Source organism: Sarcophilus harrisii, chromosome 1, assembly GCF_902635505.1.
Source record: "Sarcophilus harrisii chromosome 1, mSarHar1.11, whole genome shotgun sequence".
NCBI lineage: Eukaryota > Metazoa > Chordata > Mammalia > Dasyuromorphia > Dasyuridae > Sarcophilus > Sarcophilus harrisii.
Window position 1 is genome coordinate 18,002,151 of NC_045426.1, and position 26,212 is coordinate 18,028,362.

General features: G+C 38.1%; 1 protein-coding gene across 2 annotated transcripts in view; it reads right to left on the reverse strand.

Moving 5' to 3' along the window:
- Positions 1-961: 961 nt before the first annotated feature.
- Positions 962-26,212, reverse strand: part of TBX20 (T-box transcription factor 20) — a 74,923-nt gene continuing 49,672 nt past the window's right edge. For both annotated transcript variants that reach the window (XM_003762319.3, XM_031953030.1), the window contains exons 7-8: positions 9,241-9,353; positions 962-6,658 (exon numbers count right to left, since the gene is read on the reverse strand). In XM_003762319.3, the coding sequence (XP_003762367.1) occupies positions 6,318-6,658; positions 9,241-9,353 (454 nt within the window). In that variant the 3' untranslated portion in view covers positions 962-6,317. The remainder of the gene's footprint in view (positions 6,659-9,240; positions 9,354-26,212) is intronic.

Genomic DNA, 26,212 nt, shown 5'->3' on the forward strand with positions numbered 1-26,212 from the left:
CTGGAGATCAACTAATCCAACCCTCTCATTAAACAGATGAGGAAACTGAAGAATTCCCATTGGTTAGTTATTCCTAGCACTTCCAATTCAAGAAAAGGTCCCCCAGAACAGCCAATTTTCCTTCCTCTCTTGTCTATGCTTCTAAATCTCCAGACATTGCTACCTGTCCATACTCAGGCACCTCCCTTCCCTACTCTCTCTAACCTTTCAGTTCCCTTTCATTTGTTGTCTTCCTCCCTTAGGATGTCAGCTTCTTGATAACAGGGTCTTTTTGCTTGTACTTGTATCCCCAGCACTTAGCACAGTGCCTGCCACATCGTAAGTGCCTAATAAATCCTTCCTGAATAACTGATCTACTGAGATTCAGAAAAGATAAATGACTTACATGAAGTCTTATAAATGTCTAATTATAGGCTAAAGTTAAAAAAGAAACACCCATATAGTTACAAGCTTTAGGAACAATCACTAAATGATTAAAAGTTTGTCTGCAAAAAAATCTGAGAGATTGCAAGATATCTTAGTAGATTGTAAAGTTAATAAGAGCCAATAATTTGATACAGCAGCCCAGAAGTCTGATGGAAAGTTGAGGTGGATGATGAAAAACCTAACTTCTAGAAATCAGTACTGTGATCAGTTCTGGGCGCCATATTGGAAAAGGAACATTGAAAAGCTGGAGAGCATCTAAAGAACAAATGGGAAGTAGAGGAATTACCATATGAGAAACTACTGAAGGAACTGGAAATTTTTAAAAGCTTTTAGAAGAGAAGGATAGGGGACAGAGGAAAAGAGGAAAACATGTCAGTCAAAGGGCCATTAGCAGGTGTCAAGAAGGTTCTAGAGCAAAGTATCTTCAAGTAGAGGTAACATTAGATGGCCATTCAAGGTTCAGCTCTGAAATTCTGGGATTCTGTGACTCTATGTAGCTGAATATAGATAAATGGTAGGATAAATTAGAAGTATATATCAAAAACACACCATGTTTTAATGAAAGAAATTGATATCCACACATTTGCACATCTGTACAATTTGGGGGTGAAATATAATTTTAAGCTGTTTACAAATAACATTTAATGCTTCAAATATTACATACTATTGATATTACATTTCTAGCAGAAATAAATATATTGCACTTAAAAAGAAACTCCTTAAATGTTACGTCATAGTGTTATGCTTATAATTTATTTTTTTCATAAAACATTTCCCATGCCCTACCCCCCATACACACACTTCATTACAAGGTGACAGTTCTCACACAATTAATTAAATGACAAATGAACACAGCAAACAGCAGAAGGGGGGTATACATTCTCTTGAATGGGCAGCATCCAGTTTTTACCTTTCTGTGAAAATAAATCTTCTTTAGATTTCTGAGAGTCAGAAGAAAGCTACTTTATTATTCAAGTGTGCCAGAGGTGAAATACAACCAAGTGTATTTCTTGTCCAGAAACTAGATAGAATTCAAAGTTACATCACCAAAAAAAAAAAAAGTGTGTGTGTGTGTGTGTTGACTTGGCAACCATCCTTTTAGATAATAGCAACATCTTTCAAAGGAAGGGGTACTGGATGGAGGGGAGTGGAGGGGTGGAGCAGAAAGACACAAAAATTATCATGGTTTATTTACCTACCAAGTAAATATACAGGAAGTTTTAGACTTTGAGCATGCTGAAAAAAGACATAGAGCTATTTTCTAAGTAATGTGGGATAGTAGGAAGGACTTGTTCCGATGACTAAAATTTTCTACATCCGCCATATTGCTAAAGGATTTTCTCTCCTTCAATTTTCTTGGCCTTTTTTTTTTTTTTTTGGTACCTTACTCAAGTATACACAAAATCTTTGTTTTTCAAAAGAAAAGGAGGAAAATATCTATTGGTGGTTGATTTTTCTCCAGGCAATTACACTTATGGTGATATCTGAAACAATTCCACGGGTTAAGCCTGTGAGTTAAATACCCCGATACCTAGAATAATGGCTAAGTGAATAGCATGGCTATATTTGATCTCTAGGAAGGAACTCTGATATCTCTGTCATCTGGGCCCCATGTCAGCAGGATTGAGAAGGAAGCTACCGAGACCTCCCCAGAAGGCCTTATAACCTATGATACAACCATTTATGTAGTCACTTCAGGACCACAATTGATCTCATGGACGTTTTTCAAACTTCCTCTCCAATGACCTCCTACTAGGCTGGCAAGTCACCCAGGTATCCAAATCCTTCTCTTTCACTCCCCTGTTCAGGGTCCAGTAAGCTTGCCATGTCAGAGTGAGAGCTGGAAGATTTCCAAATAACAATACCTGGGAGCTGTCAACCTGAATCATTTACTGAACTAACTCTAACTCTGACTCTCTGTCTCTCTCTTTCTCTGTCTCTTTCTGTCTCTCTCTCATCTTTAAGCAAAAACTAAAACTAAAAGAGGGTTAAAGTCCTCAGCAATAAAGATAGATTCATTTGTATCTTTCTAATTTAGAATTTGTCTGAAGTTCGCCTTGTGCTGGCTCTGGGAGAAAAGTTTGCCAAGCAAACAAATAAGATAAACAATATGAGAAAGGAGTATTCAAAACTACTTGAAAAAATATTATAGGCAACTATTTTTTAGAATCAGCAGGCCAGCAAAAAAAAATGATGATTATATCTATTTTCACTTAATCATTAGAGTCTATCTCACAAATCTATTAGATTATTATTGTAGGGGGTGAGGAGTAAGTGAGAGGATCACAGCACTGACTTTGAGATTAGAAGATATGGTTAAGAGTCCCACCTCTAGCATGACCAATGGCAATACAGCTGAGCTTCAGTCTCCTCATAAGTACAATGGTGCTAGAACTATTTCTTTCTTGAGCCTCTCTCATGGGGCTGACACTTCAATGAGATGGTATATATAAAAATTCTCTGTAAACCTTTAAACAAACATGAGCTATTTCTATTATTAGCTGCATGACCCTGGACAAATCATGAGTCACTTGCCCTCTCTAAATCTAAATCCCCTTCTGTGAAAGGGGATACAATATTTGCATTATCTCTGAGTCTTTGTGAGAAGAGCATTAAATATGAATTACCATTGGACACAAATTAGCTAGTAACTGTTACAATATGTATTTCAACGCAGAAGTCTGATGAAAATATAGTAAGTGCCCACTAAGTGCAAATTTCTATATTTTGAAAAGAACTGCATTTTAAAATTTCAATTATATAGAATTTAGACTATTTTCTTTTTTATATATATTCATACTGCCATTCCTCTTATTTTAAAGTAGTAACTTTGACAATATTTTCTATGCCTATAGGGCATAGAAATTTTAAGTTATAAATTCCCAGAGTATTGAGAAAATCTTTTGGAATCCCTAAAGGAAAAGGATTTCTATATGACAGCCAGTTTTCCAGGAAAGGAAGGCTGCTGGCAAGATGGCTCCCAATCTCATGTTTCCCTTCTCCCTGTTTAAATAGTATTATAAAGCTTTTGAAAAGACAAATTAAAGACCTTATGTTTCCAAACAACAGGCTTTGATCAATTGGTTTCTGGCCTGTTGGTTTTTTGATCTAAACTAATGATTTCATGATCAAAAATTGAAGACACGAAGTTCATAACAATTTCTGTGAATTGGGACATTTAACAAAAACATACAAACCTATCAGTGATACATTGATCTGGGAAGCACCAAAATAGAACTAAGATAATTTGCCAAGTCTCTCCAAAGAGAAAGTTTGTGTATGGACATTCTATACAATGAACTCAAGAGCTGGTCAACCTAGAGACTATTAGTGAAAGGGGAATTTTATTTTGGGTCATTTTTACTTTTAGCAATATTAAAGAGACTCTGAAAATAGACAGAATTATGACATATTAACCCATTCATCCATAATTGATGGGGATTTACTTTATATGCTAAACACAAATGCTTTCAAAAATGATTTGATGTTTTGTAAAGTATGTCTTGTTTAAAAGTAATTTAAAATTGTCCAGGGACCTAAGCATAGAAATAAGGGCAGAAGCTTCTCAAATGGTGTGTCTGAACAATAGATGTTTCTCAATAACTAATCTGTGGAACACATCAGAGAAATTCACGTGCAAAATTTCACCATGGTCTTAGTATTATGACAGCGGGTTATACAGCATGGCACCAGGGATTCAGAGCTGGTCTTTAAGTCTGGAAAACTTAGCTCGGAATTTGCCTGAGGCACACTCAGGCTGTATAAATATATATAATAAATATATGTTGTATAAATCACTGCAGTTCTCCAAACCTCAACTGTAGAGTGAGGGAGCGGAGCTAGATAACCTCTAACGTTCCTTTAATATAAAATCTGTGATCTTATTATCCATTCTTATAGACTGGGGGAGCCCCAAGGAGGCATTTAAATGTGGAAACCATTAAGCTGATGAAACCATGGGCACTGAGGCAATGAATATATCGCACCACCCTAGAAATGTGCTGCCACATTGGATATAAGATTTGTCACATAGATTACGCAATTCATTTGCATGCAAGAATGCAGCAGAATAATATCGCATAACCCATCCACCCCCTAAAACAATAACCATAGAAGATGCTTGGATGTTTTAATGAATGCAGACATTAATTATCATATTTGTCCTGCCTCTGCAGCCCAAGATATCCACAAAGGCAGTATCATTAAGAATGGATGTTCAGCTACAAGTTACTCAGGATTATTAGATTGGTAAGCCTGCTGCAATAGTTATATACACACCACAAGAACCCATGAGAGAAAGCATCAAGTTGTGGACAAAGAACCATCCATGGATCCAAGGAGACCACCTGTCACTTCAGATACATACCTGCTGGACAAGGATGACCCTGAGCATGTTACTTAAGGAATAGATTTCTTTACTTCCAGGTAAGGAAATTCCCCATACCAATGAAATCATGGCTTAGGCCCCTATCCTTAAACTATGTGAAGGTACAGGTAGCAAAGATGAATTCCTTGATTTGCCTCTTACTTTCTTGATTATTTGGATATTACGCTTCCAGATGAGAATAATCCATTTGTTGACTTCTCTAGTTTCCCAAGTAAGAGAAAATAAAGAGGAGGGAAAGAAAGACCAAAATGAACCTTGAGCACACATTCAAATAAAGATATCAAGATTTTTAGAAACCTATAGTGCATTCCAGTGCATCCTATAACCTATAGTACATTCTTCTTTCTTTCTTTCTTTCTTCCTTCCTTCCTTCTTTCCTTCCTTTTTTCCTTCCTTCCTTTCTTCCTTTCTTTCTTCCTTCCTTCCTTTCTTTCATCCTTCCTTCCTTCCTTCATATTAAATCATGACTAAATTCAGTATCTGGACATCTCACCCAAGGGAGCATGTCAATCATTAGTAGGTGCTAGCTGACCTTGGAATTGGCAACATCTTCATGATACAGGAGCTGACCTTTGGGAGATGAGAATTTTGCCCAGTGTGACCTTCAAACTCAGGCATCAGTGGCAGGGCCATGCTTTCAGATCAGGTTCAAAGTCTATAATGACAAATGAAATAAATATTCCAATGCTGCTTGAGACTGCGTGTTTTAAAGTGCTCACTGATGAATCTATATGCAGGATTTCTTTTTTTTTTTAAAGAACACCACTTCTGAAAATAAACATTCTGTTTCAGAGTGAGATATCTACAGTCTCTTACTTGAAGATTTAGAGAAGCAGTTTCCTATACAAACAAAATGTAAGAGTTTGAGAGAGAAGAGGAAGAATAGGGGGAGGGAGGACAGAGGGAGGGTAAAACAAGTCAAGGTGGATGGGAGGTTCTGGCCTATCTGTATTACAGAAGGATGCTGGGAAGCAACTACTGCCTAGTCATGAACCAAAAAAGACACCCTTCTTCTCGGGGTTCCTTTCTCAGCAAACTAATGCTAAGGTAAACTAAACATGCTCAAGCTACCACATTACAAATATTTCATTAATGACTCCTGTTATTTACAGGGAGAGATGGTATTGTATGATTATAACCTATTGTATTGCCTCTTGTGAAATTCTTCAAATCAGTGAAAAAACAGAAAGAAATCTTATCCACATTGGATTTGTCCATGACTGCATCCACAGAGCGTTTTATACACTGCTGATATGTGATGCACTAAACTCTCTCTGAATGTTCCAGACGGGCATTCCACTAAGTCAAAATTAGCCCTTCTACACATGACCGCTGGCCCCTAGTGAATGCATCGTGTTAGCAGTTGATGTGATCACGGGTCCATCTCTCCTCTTGAATGGTTCCATGCCTCCTGGAGAGTCTCCCAACCAACGCCACATCCCCACCCGTATCTTCATACCAAGGTTGCCTATTCTACATCCAGGTTGCCCTCTGCGTGGGTCAGTCATACAAATGGTGTCATCACTGTGGAGGAGTGGCGCAGTCCCTGGATGGCAGCATAAGGCCCCTGTTGGAAATAGTGGTGGTATCTGGGCATGTGGAAGGAAGGGAACGTGGGCCCACTCCCCGGCATGGAGGTAGCGATGGCAGAGGGCGCAAGAGGCATCCCTAGGCGGCTGTAGGGGGGCAGAGATCCCTGGATGGGGTGAGGAATGGACGTGGCAATGGAGGCGGTGCTGGTTCCCAGGGCAGTCAGAGACTGGGGGTGCTGGAATCCGGGGAAACTGGATGAAGAAGATACCCAGGAGCTGAGCGACAAATTGTCAGATGCAGTAAAAGCTGATCCTGTGAACAGAAAGCAAGGTGACTAATTTTATAAATCAAGGACTGGATAGTCTATCACAATTACCTTAAACAACGATATTGTTAAGTATATTTCAAAAAAGACAGATAATGAAAAGTTTAGCCAACCTGAGTATTTTGGAAGGGGTGGGATGGATGCTCATAAACAATGTCCGGCAGGGTATGCACGTGTACAATAGGTAATTATGAAGCATATACAAAGTCGTTTTGTGGATTAAATGGATTAAATGAAAAAATATGTCTCATGTGGATGGCCAGTGCACTTCCAGAGAGCAACCGAGTCATGGTAAGATATAGGAACTCTAAGCAGTGGGTATCAGCCTTCATCTTTATAGCATCACCATGGGGAAATCCGAGAACTTAATTTGACCAGCCCGGTGCTAATCAACAAATTGTCATGGAGATTCCCTACACTCTTATGAATGGACCCTTCTGACTCAAGACAATGTAGGATTATAACCTGAGGAGTTGGGAGGAACCTCAGAGGTCATCTATCTAATCTAACTCTTCATTTAAAGATGGGTAAACTGAGTCTAGACAGTTGAATTGCCTTGCCCAGGGTCATTCAAGAGGGGAGTAAGAGTACAATGAGTACCTCTTAGACTTCTTCTTTTCTTAGTTCAGCCTTGAAGAAGGCCCCTGCAAAATTTACCGGCTTGAAGTTCCATTTGAGTTAAAAATGTGCTATGATTGTCACCTGGAGCTCTATAAATAGAAACTTTCTGTTCTGAACAAAGGAGATTATAGTCTTAGCATGACCTGCGCTGGCTAGATCACAACCAGGACACCATGGTCACTTCTTTTAGGTGAGGATGTTGCCAAATAGGAAGGTGCCCAACATGGGGTGACCAGGAGGAGGAGCAGTCTAGCACATACATCCTCTGACATGGAAATGTTTAAGTTGGGGAAAAGGAAAGCAAACTCTGACCCAAGTTGGCTAAGTGGGCCTGGGCAAGCTCCCCACGACAAGCCGATACCCGTGAATTGTTCATCCATATTGGCGGAGAGCATTCTCTATGATGTTGAAATCATCCAGAAAAGAAGTGCATGAGACAGAGGCTCATGATAGTTTCTGTGGTGTAGTGGATAAAATACCAGGCCTGGCATCAGGAGACTTGGGTTAAAATCCTGATCATGGCAGTTACCAGCTCTGTGACCTTAGAAAAGTCATTTGTACTCTCACTGGGACTCCGTTTTCTTGGGTATAAGAGGCTCATTCTGACTCCAAATGTGTGCTGCCATAGAGGTGTCATATAGAAAAAGCCTTTGCTCTTTTCTGGATGACTCCAGAGCTAAAAAAAACAATGGGCAATACTATAGGAAAGTGGATATGGTTTTATATGAGACATTTTCTAACATTTACAAATGCTCTTTTGAAGTAGTGAGTTGCTCATCACTGGAAATGATCAAGAGGCTGCAAAATTTATTCTAAGGACTGTGGTAGAAAGTGAGAGGTCACTTTCAATGCTAAGATTTTATAAAAGGGAGGGACTAAAGAACTATAGATTTGGGGGCTAGAAAAGACCTCTGAGCTAGTAAGGATCTGAGGCTGGATATACTATGAAACTGCCTGATCACATCAGTATATTGAATTCAATATCTCAGAATCCAGAATTCAGAATTTGAGAACACCACAGTGGTCATCCACCTTGCCAACCAGCCCTGAACAAGAGTCCTTCTATAAGACACCTGACAAATGATCATCTAGACTTTGTCCAAAGACCTTCTGTGAGGGAGAACCTGTGACCCCCCAGAAGCAGCCTGTTCCACTCTTGGACAGTCCCCATTGTTGGGGAGCTTTTTCCAACATCAAGCCCAAACAATGAGTATTTGTAGAAAGCATTTGTAGAAAGCAAGCAAGTGCTTGCCAGTTTTTTTTTTTTTTCATTTTATTGACCTCAGTCTCAATACATGGCAGGCAGATCAGATATTGTCCCTGCCTTACAGATGTTAAGGAGTATCTTTGACCTGGTAGAGCTGGCACCAGAATTCAAGTCCCTTTTTTATTTAGACCAGTACTTTCCCCCCTTTAATCACAAAATCAAGATGAATCCCTAGGCTGCAGAAAAGATAATTCCATAATAATTCCAATTTTTTTAGGATTTTAAAATCTGCAAAGTCCTTTCCTTATAACAACCTCCTAAGATACTTTTTGTTGTTCAGTCCTGTTCGACTCTCCATGCTTCCATTTAGGGTTTTCTTGGCAAAGATACTGGAGGGGCTTGTCATTTCTAAGGTACTTAGAAATCAAAGAGATTAAATAATTTATTCATGGTCCCCCAGGCAGGGTATGAAGTAGGATTTGGTAACAGGTTCTCTGGCTGAATGTCCAATACCCTCCTTCACTTCTATCCCTCCAATTTAAGCTTATTATTTGCACCCAAGAGTGATGCCATTCTGTTTCTGGTTGTTAACCCCAAGAGCTATACAACCTGAGGAGTCCCTAAAATAAGCCTCCAGTATATGGCAATATAGTAAATTATATTGATTACAAAACATCTCCTTTCTCACATTGGGAACAAGTCCATAACCACTGGATTATCTGGCCTCTGTAGTAATCTCACCTCTGTTTTGTGCTGTCTGGCTCTCATCTCCCAGGACATCCTCTTCTCCCCCATAGGTACGGATAGGTGAGCGGGCATAGGAATGCTTCTGAATCAGACTCTCAACACTTTCCCTGGAAAGTGAAAATGATGGTGCATTTTAAAAATGGAATAAAGATGATAATAATGTTGTTAAGTCATGTCCAACTCTTTGTGATCTTGCTGGCCATACTGAACATGGAGGTTTCTTTGCAAAGATACTAGAAGGGGCAGCTATTTCTTTTTCCGTTAGATTAGGGCAAACAGAAATGAAGTGACTGCCCCAGGATCATAGAGCTAGTAAGTGTCTGAACTTGGATTTGCACTCAGGTCTTCCTGACTCCAGCTCTATCAACCATACTTGTTAGTTGCCTTCAGTGTAGTAGCAGCAGCAACAGCCACAACAATAGCTTGTATGAATAGTATACCAAGGTTTTTTAGTCATCTCATTTATAGTAGCGGTAGTAGTGGTGGTGGTGATGGTGGTGGTGGCAGAATCAATAATTGTTATGAATAATTTGTAGAGATTTGTAGTAGTAAATTTTAGTAGTAAGTAATATAGTAGTAAATTATAGTAGTAAGATTTTTTTAATTACTGCTCTCTGGCTCCCTCTTTTCTTCCCTCCTAAATTCACAGAAATGACCAAATCTCAACATCCTTCAAATCAAAGCACAGTAGGAATTGAACTACTCTTCCCTATCTCTCTGTGGACTTGCATGGACTTGCATGTGGACTTGAAACTATAAAAGAATAAAAAGAAACCCTAATTAATTGATCTGAGATGCATGGATCCTGACCTTTTTTTACTGTTTGATGAAATGTTATCACCAGATATCACCAGAAAGCAAAATATTCAAAGATCACTAGTACATCATAATCCCTGTGATGAGAATAACTGAAAGACATCAATCTGTACTGAATACGGAACCACCTGTGAGGTTGGGGACACCTGGATCCAATTCCTGAATCTGTCCAATCAGACCTTGTGACCATGGGCCAAATATTTAATCTCTCAGGGAACCCAAGCAACTCCGACACAATCTAGAAGGTTGCCATCTACCATATAAAGGGAGCTTCTCATTAGGACTTCCCCTCATTGGTAAAGTCCTAGTTAGGTCTGGACCAATAACAGAATAACTGGAATTTATAGAACACTTTACAGTAAAGTTTCCTCATGACAACTCTTTGAAGCAGAGATGGTGAGAGTATGGATGATTTCATGCCTTATTTCTATATCTCCAGTACTTAATTAGCATAATGCCTAACACATGGTAGGCATTTAGTAAATGCTTGTTGACTGATGGATTGTCAAAATTAAGTGATTTGGCCAATCACCCAGCTAGATGGTGTTAGAAACAGGATCTGATTATATATCTTCGGATTCTGAAATCACACTGCCTTCCAAGAAAATGCTTCTTTTGATTAATAGACAATTAGGAATCTCTATGGCCACAGAGGAACCAAAAGCAATTTTAAAATCTTGTATCAGGGAATATGTGGTCCAAGAGTATCATAGAAGAAACAGAGAAATAAGAGAGTGTAACTTCTTTTTTTAACTCTTTTTTAAGAGCATAACTTGTAAACAATTGGAGTTGGGACGTTAGACATAAGAGAGAAAATTGTGCCTGGAATTGAATATCAAATTAAATTTATTAATTAATATTAAAATCACACTAGAGCCTATCAACCCAAGTGTGAAGGCAACCTTGTAGAACTCTCACTTACAACCAGCATCCTTCAATAAGGCTGGAAATGAGGAGGTGAGATGAGTGTGGACCAGGTATGTCAGCAACTCTAGGCTGGATAGACCATCCTTGATTTCTTCCCTAATGCTGGTCTGTCTTATCGGGGCTCTAGATGATGCTAGAGGGACACAGTCTCCTGTGAATATCCCCATTCATCTCAATGATGACACAAGGTGACAGAACCAGGCTTAAACCTTGATAGGTACACTGCACATTTCTTAACTGGCCCCTTGCCTTTACTGCCTTTCATCTCACCAACTATAAGCTAGTTCTTTCCAAGACGAATGAGGCTTCTTGCCAACAGCTGGCTCCTCTAAAGACCCCAGCAGGCTTGTCAGGGCAGTTGGTACCACCTCTTGCAGGTGTCTCCATGAAGCCCTGGCAATGAAGCAGCACAACTTGTGAAAACTTCAGGGTGCTGTCCACATGGTGGTTTGTTGATTAATGTTTAACAAACAGTTGATGGAGGTAGGGAATGTCCCCTTGAAGTACTTGATCTTGAGTCTAAATGATCAACAAGACAATAAATCGAGCTTTGATTTGTAGTGCTGTTGATTTCTGAGATGTAAATGCCCACACTGAATATCTAAGAATTGACTCTCCTAAAATGGTTAGAGCTGGCTCCAGCACAGCCTGCCCCTGTCCACACTTCTGTTCTCCCAACTGTACTCAGTCAGACACTTTATTCATCTGTGAAAGGAAGAGGCAGATAGTCGTGTCCCTTCCAGTTCTAAGTCTATAATTCTCTACCTTCTAGGGGCATGATTTAAATCGAGGTCTTCCCTGACTTTATCCATTCCACAAGCCAACCGACTAGCTCAAGCTCATGTGCTGATGAGCTTGTGTTATTTACCCATCTGCCCTGACATTAACTGGCCAAGGCAAGAACACTCATGAAGACCTAAATTACCCACCGAAGAGCAACCCAATAGGATACTTTGCTCAACAACAGGATTCAGGAGTCTAATCAATACAATAAGTCAAATTAGGGAGGACCACCCCACATGAAACCCAAACCACATAGTACTATTCATTTTAATTAAAGCAAAATCAAACAGATGAATAAGTAATAGGGAACAAAGGTGACTGTATTTGCTCTTGTCCAGCCCAGCTTCTCTCCTCTGCATTAGTTTTAAGTTATTGCAATCAGCGTGCATTCTGCTCTGCTGATGATCGGACTTTCTATACTTCTAACAGCTTTCTATATGCCTTTATATTCTTTAGATTTATTGTTTCACAGCCTCATAATATTCTAACAGGACCAGTGAGATGGTACAGTAGAGAGAATGCTGGGTCTGAAGTCAGGAAGTTACTAGCTGTGTGACTCTGAGCTGGTCACTTCACCCTGTGTTATTATCCATATTCTGTTCTAATTTTGTTTTGCTAAGTATTTCTCAATTATATTTTAACTTATCCTCACATTTGGGAGCATCTTGGGTCTTGAGGAGAAGGGACACAGGTGAGAAGGTCAATTTGGATCCTACTGTTTTCAATTTAATAAATACATCCAAAATAGCCTAGAAAGAAAATTCACAGCTTCAGAAATAATTCTTATTTCTTTGTTCTTTGTATGTTGGAACGCTTATAATTATTGTTTGCTAAATTCATAGTATAGAATAACATTAAAAAATTTTTTTTACCATTGTACTCTCTCATTAACCATATTCTTAGCTTCCAGTTTCCATAGACCCATCATCAGCAAATTAACTTTATCATTTTTTTTTAAAGTTCACAGCCAGTTTATCTATATAGAGTAGAATCTTATGGTTGCCTTCAGTTTCATTCTTCTAATTACCAGGGAAATTGAGGATCTTTACATAATCTTCTGAAGGGCAGTACTGTGTAGTGGGTAGAACTGGACTCAAAACTAAAAATCTACTAGCATGTTTTGGTTGCAAAATTAATTTTACCTCTTAATATTCTGGGTAATTCCAAGCTTTGAAATACTGACCTGCATTGGTAGAAGAAGCTTCCTCACCTGGGAAGCTCCTGTAAGTATAAGTTTATTCCCTACCCTTCAAAGGATGCTAGTCTATTCCTTTTTATTATTTAGCTATTGGGAGAAATTATTCATAAATGCATACACATATCTCTCTTTATATAAACATATATCACTTACTTATAGATCCTGGACATCTATCCTTTGGTCAAAATATGTATTGCAATTTTCTTCCCAATTGTTTTTTTTTTTTTTTTTGGTCTTAGAGATATTGCTTTTTATTGTGCAAAATCGCTTTATCTTTGTATAATCAAGTCAATCTATTTTGCCTCATTAATTTCTTCCATTTGACCAGTTGACAAAAATGTTTCTCATCTTCATAGTTGAGACAAATCTACTATTCCTTTTTCTTCCAATTTTTTTAAGTTTTTATTTTACATTTATATCACTAAACCAGTTAGAATTATGATGGCATATGAGAAGTAGAAATCATTTTATTTTTATTTTTTGCCAAGCTGCTACTCAGCTTATTGTGATCTGCCCAAATCCAGCAGACCAAATGCAGTATAGAACAATTTTCCCAACAATTTTGATTGAATATTGATTCTGTTCCCTAATGTTTTTAGACAGGAGCTTATCAAATCAAATTCATATCCATAGGGTTCTGTTTTTAGGTGCTCTATTCCACTTTTATGGATCTATTTCCCTGTTTTTTATAGTATCAGACAGATTTTACATTTACTTCTTTATAGCAGCTTTTAAAATCTGGAAGGGCAGGATCCCCTCAAACCATTTCCTTTTTTCATAGTTCTTAATATTCTTACACATTTACTTTTCCATGAAAATTCTGTTATGACTTTATCTAATTAGATGAAATAGCCTATTGGCATTTAGATTGCTATTGCATTAAATTTGTAAATTAGGCTGGAAAGTATTGGCATTTTTACCATATTTGTAAGACATATCTGTGCCCGGGAGATATCTCCTCCATTTATTTGTCTGGTTTTTCCTTGAGTTCCATCAAAATGATTTTAAAGTTGTCTTTATATGTATCTCTCATGTAGCTTAAAGTAGAAAAGTTCAGTGAAGGAAAACTCTGGTTTCAAATGCTTTTTCTGACATTTGTGGGACTTTTAGCCAATCATCTTATTTCTCTGGGACTTCATTTTCTCATCGATGAAATGAGAATGGGTGGAATAGAATAAGCAGTTATGTAGGGCCTACTGTGAGTTTTGCAAATATTATTTCATTTCATCCTTACATCAACCCTAAGAGATAGGTGCTATTTTTATCCAGATTTTCTGTTGAAGAAACTGAGACACACAGGGTAAAGTGATTTGTCCAGGATCATACAAATAGCGTTTAAGGCTGGATTTGAACTCAGATATTGTTCATTTTAGCCTTAGCACTCTAGCCAGTGTGCCCTTAGCTGAAAAAATGAACTTATTCAACAGACTGACCTATAAGATCTCTTCCAAACCTAAACTTAGCATCTTAAGGCAATATCCAAATATTTGGTAGGTTTTAATGTTCTTGCAAGGGGAATTTCTCTCAAAAGCAATTTCCCTTGACTTAAGTAGTGGTGTTTACAAATACAAACTACTTTATGAGATTTTTCATAGACTGCGAATTTGCTGAACTTGTTTATGGCTTCAATTAAATTTTTTGTTGACTATTTGGGTTTTTCTGGATATGCAATCATGCCATGTGCAAAGAAAGATATTTTAACTTCACTGACAGTATTTACTCCTTTAGATCCTTTCTCATGCACATTGCTGTTGTCTACATTTCCAAGATTAATTCAAGGAAGAGAGGACAGAAGAGACTATCACCCAGTTTTATACCTTTTATTAACTAGAAAATATGGCCTAATACTTCAGGCACTTGGACAGATTTCCATCATTCTTCTAGACCAGTTATTAAAGCAAGGGCACAATTTCTGCTTTGAGAACTATGACATTTTGGGCAAATTAAAATTTGTCTACTTAGACACTATTCACACCAGTGGTTTGACATATTAATTCCATTTGGTTCTTGGCTTTAAGTACATCCCAAAAAGCCTGAAAAATAACCTTCTTCCACTGGCTGTTTCTCTGGAACAGAAGCCCTGGGTAGAAAGAATAAAAAGGAGCAAGATCCATCCTTCGTCCTGACAGCATCTCATGGGATTTCTTAGATCAGGCACCAGGATTTGAGAGCTTATCCCCTGTCTGTTTGCAGAAGATATCTAGATTCATTGCAAAAAGAATGTAAGTGACTTGAGTGCAGAGAATGTTTTATACTTCTGGGTCACCCCCAGATCACTTAGTATATATGGGGCAGACACGTGGCAATCACACAAAATATCTCCTGTTGCTGTTGGCATATGCTTTGTGAGATCATAATTAGCATTTAAGCAGACCCAGATGGATAATTCTCAATGAGCCTTTTCCCAATGTTATAGTAGGAGAAACAATTTTCCTACATATCCTCTTGTTCATAACTGTCTCTCTGTACTTAGAACCAATGCCATATTCAAATAGTGAAAATACTGAAGTAAACACCTGTTAGGTAGAAATGTACAGAAAGAAACAGTCCCTATTCTCAAGGAGCTCCCACGCTGCCCGGAACGGGAGGCAATCACCACACAAGTATATCCAGGTCAAATCCAACTGATCATTGTCTGGGTCCAGATTGAATGTGAGTAGCAGTCAGTCTCCCCCTCCCAGATTCGTTAATTTGTTTATTCAGATTTTTTTGGACGAGGTGAAAGAGGACATTCTTTCTCTCGATTCCTACCTAGCCTTCATCACTGAATGGGTAGAGCCTCAGTCAAACTGAGACCTGCGGGACCTTGGCTTAAAAAAGCCTAGGTCTCCCATGTATCCCGAGACATTTCCATCTGGCCAATGGATGGCTCTGGAGGGGAAAGTGAGGCAGATGGGGATCCTTGCACGGCCCTCCCTCATTTAAACCAAATTCACTTCTGCTTTATGGCATCACCTCCTTGACGTCATGGTCCTCTTTGAGAACAAAGGACAAATCAACGATTCAGAATAAATGTGAAGAATAAATATAAAGTCGTTTAGAGACATGACACTGAAACGTGCAAATAGAAATTTCAAAGAAATCTTGTATAATTACTCACAAGCCCACAGAGCACCAAACAGATCAAAGCTATTTAAGCTTTTCAGAGGACTCACTTTAATGAATGGACAAACTTGTGACAACAATAAGAGAGCATTTACGCAGTGCTGTAAGGTTTGCAAAGCACTTTATAAATATTATCTCCTGTGATCCTCACCATAGCCCTCGAATCTATAGGTGCTGTTATGATCCCTCTGTTACAGATGAAGAAACTGAGATAAACAGCTTCAGTGATTTGTGTAGGTTCACAGCTAGACACAGTCCGAGGGTGGATTTATACTGGAGTGTTCCTGACCACACCACCCAGCTGCTGTTGTCAGTCCCTTGTTCCAGTCATATCCATCTATTTATCTGATACATTATTTGAGGTTTTCTTGGCAAAAATACTCTAGTGGTTTGACAATTCCTTCTCCTGTACCACCCAGTTCCTATATCGCCTATAAGTATCCATTGACTCATCTTTTGAAAAAGTTGATTTCCATGCATGGTTTGCGAATTTCCCCAACTGTTGATTATAATCTTTCTTTGTGACCCCATATGGAGTTTTCTTGGCAAAAATACTCTAGTGGTTTGCCATTTCCCTCTCTAGTGGTTTTTGGCAAACAGGGGTTCATTGACTTGCCTGAATCACACAGTTAGTAAGTATCCAAGACTGGATTTAAATTCAGGATTTCCTGACTGCACGCTCAGCACCCAGCGTTCTATTGTCTCCTTTCTTTTTAAGCTCTGTTTTTATATAGAGTGAAAACTAAATTTTGTCATAGCTCTGGAAACATAAAATAGATATCAATTAATGAGCCTTTAGTATGATTAGGGTTTTTCCCCTATGGGTTTGTGTACACTAACACACAATTATAAAAGGGAAACTTATTAGATTAAATATCCCTTGTTTAATAGAGTAAAACTTGTCAAAGCACATATCTTACTAAGGAACTAAGGGCTTTCATTAGAGATTAATTTTTTAAAAGATTAGGAATTGACAGTGAAGCAAGAAATTAAATTCTAATGAATTTGCCACTTCCCTTAGATTGGCTCAAATACAGGTGTATTTCTATGCAAGTCAGATAATCATTCATTAAAGCAAGGTCTCTCTGAGGCAGCAACATAATGTTTCCATGACGTGGAAGTTCTAGCGATTAAGCAAGTGACATGTCTGTGAACAGGCCTAAAAGAATCAAGACTGTCTGGAGTATTGGGGAGAATCTGGCTTCTCACAGAATCTCAGTAGTAGAAAGGACCTCATCGATTATCTAGTTGTGACCTGATCCTGAAAACAATTCCCCTCCAATTGTGTACCTACAAGGTGAAGTCAGACCTCTGCTTTCAGACCTTTGAATGGTTTTTCCTTGAGTCTAACACAAATTTGCTTCTCCCGTTGGCCTCTGGGGAAGAAGGTCAGAGAGCCAACAAAATCATTTATGACAGGTGCCCACTGATCTATGCTCAAACTGTGGATTGGCCTATCGGATGTGATGAGTGAATGATGAGGTAGGAGGAACATTTATTTTGGACCCAGAGAGCACAAATTGAGAGCTTAATGAAGCTTTCTAATGCATCACTCTTAGGATGAAGAAACCGAGGTCCCAAGAGATGAAGCCATTTGTCCACAGGTAAGTGACCAAACTGAAATTGAATCCCAGTTTCAGATCTGGCTTCAGACCCAGGCCTTTTTTTCACAAAAGTCTACCAGAATCAAAATATATTGGGGCAGTAGGAAAAAATATTGACTCTATCAGTTCCTTGAGCGTCCAAATCTCACTTTGTCACTTACTATCTGGGTGACCTTGGGTGAGTCCCTTAACTATTCTGGTTAAATGATTTCCATAAAATCAGGGGCTCATCCTTTGTAGATGAAGGACCCCAGAGAGCTGTAGTGACTTACTCAACATCATGCAAATAAAAACCCAGGTTTACCTCCTGGTCATGATGAGTCATTGGTAAAAATTTTAATGCATAATTGCATTAGTGATGATAATTTAAAAAATAATAATGATAACAATAGAGTCAGCATGGTGGGGGTAAACCTTATCTGTGGCAGACCTGTGATTCCAACCCATCAATCAATCCCAACCAATCAATCAATATTTATTAAGTACTTATGAAGTGCTAGGAACTGTGCTAACTTTCTGATGCTAATTTCTACTGGACTTTCTACTCCATCCCCCCACTTTGTTGTGGACTCTAAAATTAAACTCTACTTTTAGGAGGAAAAAATATATTTGTCAGTTCCTTAAATTTAGGAGGCTGTGATTTTGAAATCTTGTTTAAAGGGCTCAAATGCCTGAGGCTGGATCCATCTAAAGATTCAATGGGGTAGTTGGAACAGTGCACAGACAAATCCCAAGGAAAATCATTTTGCAAATAGCACCATCAATCACTGCCAGAGCAAACATTTCCCTTTCCTACAAAAAAGCCATTATATCCATTTTGTCCTGGGTAGAACGTTGGCATCATTACTTATGCGAGTCTCCTGGAAAAAATATAGCATCTAATCAAAGTGATTTACTTGCGTCATCCTAACTGGATGTGGACTGAAAGCCATGGTAGTCCTTTCATAGAGGATGCCATAATCAAATGATTGCCTTTTAAGTGATTGAAAACAGCGGGCATATCAGGACCATCTACTTGAAGACTCTATGAAGAAAAGGCAGACCATGCTGTTTATGTCCTCCCTTAGCCCTGTCGGGAGCAAAATGAGAAGTGCAAAGAATTTTTTCTAAGGATGCACATGTCCGTTACTCAACTGGTGACCCTGTTGGCAAGGCAAGATGGCTTTCCAAAGCAGGTTATCCTGGGAACTCATCCCCTCCTCATCTTGGAAGTCATTTGATGGAGCTCATCCCCACTCGGGTCTGTAAGGGACCACCACAAAGCTTGATATATTATAATTCAAAGAACAGAAAACAAGACAAGAAATCAGACAACAATCATCTTTACCACAGCCCTACTGGCCAAGGCACCTTTCCTGGATTCCCTTTCCTTATCTGTAAAATAAGAAGTTTGGACTCTGGCTCCCTTAGAGCTCTAACCGTACATACTGATCAGAGTTACCAAGTAAACTGATTAGAATTACACATTTTGGGGGAAAAATTGAGCGAATGCTTTTGTTAACCATCCCAGAGCTAAGTCAGTTAAATTTCCTTCTCAAGATTCTAGGGATATCCCTGAGGAGTTTAATTTGTTCCCTCTCCACTGTTATAAACTTAATCCCGCACTGAACATGTTCCCCCCACTAGGGACAGCTGTCATTCAACCTCTTTAAAACTAAGTTTTCCAAATATCTCTACAAAAAGCCAGATAGGTCCACCTCCAAGGCAGAGAACCGGTTCTAATTACTCAAGGCCACGAACACTATTTGCTCTTATTTGAGATTAAGTTTTTTTTTTTAAATCCAAAATAGGAGCTAGTTCTGTCATCCTTTCTCTTTCAAAAGTCAATAAAGCAACAATCTCAAATTTCCCAAGTCCCATAAAGCAGATTTCTTATTTTGCTCATTTTCTTTGTCACAACCAAAAGTAACATGACATTTTAAATACTAATAGTCATTGAGTCACTGAGCTAGAGCTGGAAGAATTCAAGAAGTTGTTGAATCCAACCTCTTTATTTTTACATATAAGTAAACTGAGACTTGGATACTTTTTATAACTTGCTCAGAGTCACACAGTAAGTATGGTAGGATTCAAATTCAGGTTTTTGATTCCAAGCACAGAGATCTAAGAATCAAATGAGATAATATTTGTCAAGTGTTTAGCACAACGTGTACAAGTAGGTGCACAATAAGTGCACTTCTTTTCTTCCTATCCATTAAATTAGGCATCATCTCAAAAGAAAAAATGGGGAGGGGACTAACACTTACAGAAGCACTTTATGCATGGTTAACTTATTTAAGCCTCCCAGCAGCCCAGTGACTTATGTTAAGGATTTTCCAATGTGTTAAATATCCAATAAGGGCTGAAGCTGAATTTGAACCAGGCTTTCGGACTCCAAATCCTAAACTCCACCCCCTCTGTCCTTTTCAAAATCTGTCAAGATGTCGATTTGTTTCAATGAACTTAAATAGTCCTTTGAATTTAAGCAGGATTAATCTGAGCAGTCAACAGAAATCATTCCCATCTGCAAGTGGGTACACTAACATCAATGGTACTGACTACTTATAGTTAAGGCAAAATTCAGGGGGAAAAATAAAGGGGAGGAAATTAAGGGAGAAAAATGGGACTTGAGGTTAAAAACAAGTACAAAATCAGGGTAATTAGCAATACTTAATTATAATTGTCTACATAATAATAACCATAACACTATGATATTTGCAAAGGGCTTTATATGCTACTTTTATTTGAACATCATACTAACCCAGTGAATTAGGTACTATAGGTATTATTTCCCATTTTACAGAAGTGGTAAAGTGACTTGCTGGAAGTCACATAGATCATAAACCTAGGTCCTCTGACTCAAAATTCAGGTCTCTATTGTATCACAGTCATCTCTTGTCTTATTTACTATTATTATTAAATTTTTGATGTGCTTATGCTGCAGCTCAAGTACAAATACACTGTAAATTCACAGAGAATATAAAAGTTTTGTGTTATATTATTATAAATTGTGTGCAGTACCTAGGAGAGTGCTATATGTATAAGTAAGTGCTCCCTTAACCCTGTTGGGTGGAGGCCCCCTAGGTAAGGAGCCCGGCCAGGCCAGGTGGGCTTGAGGAGCTCGGATGGGTCAATCGATGACTTGGCTGAATTTTTAGGCAAGCATATTTTAGATCAAGTTTACGTTTGCATGAGAATAATCAAATGCAAAAAACAAACAAAGTTTTGGTTAGATGATTCAACAGAGCCTTGAATATCATTTCACAACATACTCTCCCACTGGAAAACAAAATAGGCAAAAGTACCAACTAGCATGACAATTCACTTTCCTAAGAGAGAGCTGGCCCATGACTCTGGGGAAGAAAGGTCAAGTTGATTGGATACATCTAATGTAAAAGGGAAAAGAACCATATCCAACGCTATACTTCATCATCAATTTAGACCATAATGACTAACGAGGTTCTTTATAGATGACTCCTTGTCACAGCATAAATCAAAAGATTTATGCAGATAACATTATGAATTACTGGAAAATAACAAATCAATATCTTCTGTGGTATTACTCTTCCCCCAAAAGCATAACAAATGAAGGCTGCTGATAAAATATATTTTAGCGTGTTTTTAAAAGTCATTAATTTTTATTTGTTAAGACCTGACAAGATACTGCATGAGTCCTTTTTTAAAAGGAAAAATAATTTCAACTTAATCATTTAAAAAAGCTTTCAGACTTGACTTTATTCTGATGAAATTCATTGTCTCCTAATAGCTCACATTTGGATGATGCTTTATGGTTGCAAAGTGCTCTCACATACGTTATCTCTTTGGCTCCTGACAACAATCCTATGAGATAGAAAAATAGCCTACATGTCATTATTCCCATTTTCCAGTGATACAAACAGAGATTCAGAGGCTGGGTCATTTAGCCAGGATCACAGAGAGGAGAACTCTGGATGCCAAGAGTGATATACTTCCTACTACAAAACACTTTTTCTTTTCACGTCAGAGAGACAGAGAAAACATCCTAATGTTTCTACACTTTCTATTACAGTTAGCAATTTAAGTAAACATGATGAACTTTTTAATCCCTAAACTTCATCTTCTAGACAAGGGGTCCTCAAACTATGGGAACTGAGGGAAATATGAACTATCTCAATCCTGTGAAGTAAGTGCTATTGTTAAATTCATTTACAATTGAGGAAACTGAGGCATACAGAGGTTATATCAAATATCTAGATTCTCACAGCTAGTAAATGTCTGAGCCTGGATTTGATCACAATTTTTCCAGTTCCCTACCCAATGTTCTATCCACCAGCTGGAATTCGGACACTAGCCTTGAAGACAGGAAGGCTTGGGCTCAAAACCAACATTACTATCTGAATGACTCTGGAAATATTGTCTATTTTTCTGTGCCATAGTTTTCTCATCTATAAAATGGGAGTGGCAGGCTTAATAGACTGATAGTCCCTTCCAGATCTAAACCTGTGTTTCTATGAAAAGGATTGGGAACAACTTAGCTGAGAGCCACAACTATTTTATCTCCTTGGCGCCAATTCAACCTCCCCTGCTTCTAGGCCCGCCTGCTTCAGAGAGCAATGCTATCCAGCTCCAGCTCCCACTTTCCCAGCTCCAGGCAATTTATTTTAAATAAATGGTTAAACATAGAAGGAAAACAATAAAACATTCTTGGCTTTCAGTGGCAGCTTATTGAAAGAGAGAGAGAGAGAGAGAGAGAGAGAGAGAGAGAGAGAGAGAGAGAGAGGGAGAGAAGAGGAGAGGAGGGGGGAGAGGAGAGGAGAGGAGAGGAGAGGAGAGGAGAGGAGAGAAGAGAAGAGAAGAGAAGAGAAGAGAAGAGAAGAGAAGAGAAGAGAAGAGAAGAGAAGAGAAGAGGAAAGAAATCAGCAATATCACTGGAATGACAACTTTACAGCTCAGAAGGATTCTTCCAGAATCCTTCCAGAATATCAGAGCTTCCTTTTTTCTTCTTTAATTTTAATGACCTGAAAGCTTCCAGTTGGTACTTTTGGAAGAAAGCCCAGATTAAAGGAGACATCCTAAGCAGGATAAGGTGAAGACAGATGGAATAAATAGACCCTGAATGCGCAAAAATAAACTGCAGAAAAGCCAATTCTTACAGAAAACTTAAAAGGAAAAGATCACTGATTTGTCCAACATTCAAGATCAGAAAAGGAGATAAAAAGAAACATTTTGACCAAAGAGAACAATGTCAAGAGCAAAGGCTCAAAATAAATGTTAGGCTTCGGGATCCCCTCTTTGAGAAAGCTTTCTCCCATGGTGTGGAGCCCATACCTGCCCACTTTGTATGCCCCTCATCTACAGCCCCCTCTAAGTTTCTCAGGGGGAATTCACATTGAGAATCTGTCTTATTTTCTCCAGTTATCATTAATATATCAATGAAGTACACAGGCTAACCACTGGCCATCCTTCTACATAACCAGGCCATGTTTCTCTTTAATAATTTTTTTTGAAGTGTATTGTAGCCACTGACACCTATGATGTCACTTTGCAGTGTCCCATGACCCACAGTCATGTCCATAGGATAATGAGAAAGTTGGGCCTTGGTTTCAGGGAGAGCTTAATCAAAATTGATAATTTCCCAAAGACAGTCTAATGCATTGTCTTCCTCTTGTTTATTTTTTTGTAGGTAAAAATTATATTTTGATTTTGATTTGAGTTGCCAAGAGGATTCCCTTGTGAGTCTAGCATCCATTCTGAATTTAAAAGTCCATAAAAATTTGATCCTGGACACATGCCCACAGGGAGAGAACCAAAACAAATGACCACCACCCCTCTTAAAAAAGAAGGATGGTTCTTCCCCCTGTTTAATTTGGGAGACAGCTCTTTGTCCATTTGCAGATTCTATCAAAATGTATAATACTAGAAATCATCTATATAACTATATATCATAGCCTAGACAACAAGCAATATACATCCACTTATTTTTCCCATAAGTAACTAGAACCAGACTCCTCTGAGTGATTCTAGCTGTCTTCAAGGAGGCTCTACAATATTCCAGAGAACAGTATTCCAACCTGCATACTGTCAGCCACAACCTAGAACATCTGGAGAACCTCACTAACTACAGGGAATCTTTCTTCCACTTGGATTCTGTACTGGATCCCCTTCATTACATTTCTGCTTGATGTCTCTCTTGAGACTGAATAGAGGAATATCAAATGAGATGAGGTTTTTTGGTCTTGTCTTCTAAGGAATCGTGCATTATTTTGATTTCTTTAGAAGAGACACTTTGTCATTTTATATTACATAATTAGATGTTGTTTTATAGATAGTAACCAATAAGCAGAGAGCTCTTATTCTCCATATCTTTTAGTGAATTGTATGTGGGAAATAGTCTTCTTTGAAATATGACTTGCAAAAGCCTGCCTATCCTTTCTTCTAATATATTTAATATCTAATATTTGTGTACAGATGATTTGCCATTTAAAAAGACAGACAGATAGATAGATAGATAGACAGACAGACAGATAGATAAAGAGATGAGAGTAGGCAATGAGGGGGGCAATTTCGTAGATTTAACAGTAGAAAAGAGCTCATGATGACTTCATCTAACTCAATACTCTTACTTTACAAATGAGAAAACAGAATTGAGAAAGATGAAATAACTCCTTAATACCAGGGATAAGTGGCAGAATCAAAACAAAAACCCAGTGAGATCTTCTCTCTCTGAACCCAGTACTCTTTTTCATTAAGCATAATTTTCTCTTAGCTACTTTTTGGGCATTAACAAATTCTGAGATTTTTTTCCACGCCTTTGCTCTTCCACTCCTTTAGATGATTTGAGAAGCTATCCTTCAATGCCTTTACAATTGAGTCACCAGAAGGATGGATCTGCTCTATGTACTCGATCTAGTTCAGTAGCTTTCTTTACCTTTGTTCTCTTCAGTGCCATTTTTATTCCCTCTTTGATAAAATCTGGGACTGTAGTTTTTAAGTACAAATGCAGAAACTCCACTGTCCTCCGTATTAAAATGGATTTATTATAAAAAAAAATTTGCACATCTTTTCTATTTTTTCTGCTATTGAATGTACTTCTACTTTCATCCTTGAATGCCCCTGGAACAATTTGTTTAGTTGAGCCTCTTTCCAAGCTTTCTTAGTTTTTTTCCCCCTACACTATTCCTATATTTTATAAAACAATACTCCTCATCATGTTTCACCATCTTACTCCATAACATCATACAATCAAGTATGTATTATCAACTGATATTGTCCTTGGCTCCCATATTCTTCCATTTGTAAAGCAAGTAAAGTGTTTGCTGACTAAAGCAGTTTTGAGACTTTGGCCTTCTAGCTATATCAATTGATTTACATTGGTTAAACTATTGTACCAAATTATTGTAATTGGTGTTGATGCCCTTTCTTCCATCCATATCCCATTTTTCAGCATCAATAACTTGTTTAAGTAAGTTGGAGTTGTTTTAATTGCATGCCATCTCTTTTTTCATTTGTATTCCTTCTTCTAGGTTTTTATTAATTTTGTATTGATTTTTATCTTTGCTCTAACAAGTCAGTGGACTGAGTATACACAGACAGTTGACTCAAGAATGACTCCCATATCAGTACCAAGCCATTTCCTGTCTATTAAAACGGAATCGATTTCATTTTTGTGATGTTATTTGGCACTCCTCACAACCAGTTCCTTCTGATTTTCTTCCCCCTGAAGGAAGTGCTCATCTCGCACAAGCAAGGGATTCCTGGCCAATGTGCACATCTCCTGTCTGTCTCACTCCTATTCCATGATTCATGCTTTCCAATCTACTTTTGCCATCCACACCTATTACCACCTTTACATTGACGTCTTCAAGCATAAAGACACATGTTTTTAATGTGGAGAGTCTTATAGAGGTCTTTGTGCAATTGTTGTACCTCTTTATTCTTTGGAGAAAACATTGCATAAGCTACAATCATTTTCATGATGGCCTTTAAAAAATACTTATTCTATGTCTTATTCTACACATAGAATATATATATATATATATATATATATATAGAGAGAGAGAGAGAGAGAGAGAGAGAGAGAGAGAGAGATGCTTTTGTTTTTCTTTTTTTTTTCTTTTCTAGTGGGAAAGGAAGTATGAGATGGAGAGAAAATGAATATTTGGATAAGTGAAAAAATATACTTAAAAACAAGAAAAAACCTTATCATATGTACTGCAACATGACATGACCAAATGCTCCATGCAATGATGCTTCTTGTTGCTTTTCGAAAGATGAGAAAAACAGCTTGTCAGAGTCTTTGCAAATGTTAACTGCGTTTAATTGACCTGCTTCTCCAAGAGAACCTATGAATCATTCTTCCTTATAGGAAATTCCTTATATTTTTTGGTTTCATATTTGATAGAACATAAACTTCTTTAGGAAAGGGACTGTTTTGTTTCTGTCTCTGTATCTCTAGCACCTAGCATAGTTTCCAATATGCTTGTTGGAATAAATTTATAGTAAGGATATCAAGGTGGACACAATTTAGCTCTTCTAATATTGGGAAAACTAGATCAATGGGTAAGGAGCTTACAGT